At 60.0% G+C, this 642-nt stretch overlaps 1 protein-coding gene across 1 annotated transcript in view; it reads right to left on the reverse strand.

Moving 5' to 3' along the window:
• The window catches only part of AQP8 (aquaporin 8), a 4,491-nt gene that overhangs the window by 1,055 nt on the left and 2,794 nt on the right, over nt 1–642 (reverse strand). Inside the window, 1 exon segment of the mRNA XM_010191062.1 lies at nt 453–642. This exon segment is cut by the window's right edge and continues 22 nt beyond it. Coding sequence (XP_010189364.1) covers nt 453–642 — 190 coding nt within the window.

Below are 642 nucleotides of genomic sequence, written 5' to 3' on the forward strand. Positions count from 1 at the left end.
CCCTCCCCTCCCATCCCACCGCATCTCCATCCCATCCCATCCCACCGCATCTCCATCCCATCCCCATCTTATCCCATTCCATGACATCCTGATCCACCTCATCCCACCCTGCTTCACCCCACTTCATCTTACCTCATCTCATCCCATCCCCATCTCTTCCCATCCCACCTACCCCATCTCACCCCATCTCATCCTATCCTATCCTATCCTATCCTATCCTATCCTATCCTATCCTATCCTATCCTATCCTATCCCATCCCATCCCATCCCATCCCATCCCATCCCATCCCATCCCATCCCATCCCATCCCATCTCCCCTCCCCAGTTCAGGACACAGCCCTGACTCTGGGTGCTTGGAGCTGCCCCCTGGGCCCTCTCAGCCAGCGCTGCAGGAGCTCCAAGCACCATCTCCATCCCCTGGTCCCATCCTGCCCGGTGCAGGACCATCTCACCCCGCCAGGATGTCGGCCGTGACGGTGAAGCCGATGCAGAAGGGCGCCAGCAGGGTCTGAGTCTTCCCGTTGACGGCGCCCATGCAGACCACCAGCACCAGGAAGGTGCTCATGACGATCTCGGCCACGAGGACGGCGGGGATCTGCTCATCAGTTGTGATGCCGTTGAAGGCTCCTCCGCTGCCGTTCC

This window comes from Mesitornis unicolor, unplaced genomic scaffold (genome assembly GCF_000695765.1).
Source record: "Mesitornis unicolor isolate BGI_N332 unplaced genomic scaffold, ASM69576v1 scaffold28288, whole genome shotgun sequence".
In the NCBI taxonomy this organism is placed as follows: Eukaryota; Metazoa; Chordata; class Aves; order Mesitornithiformes; family Mesitornithidae; genus Mesitornis; species Mesitornis unicolor.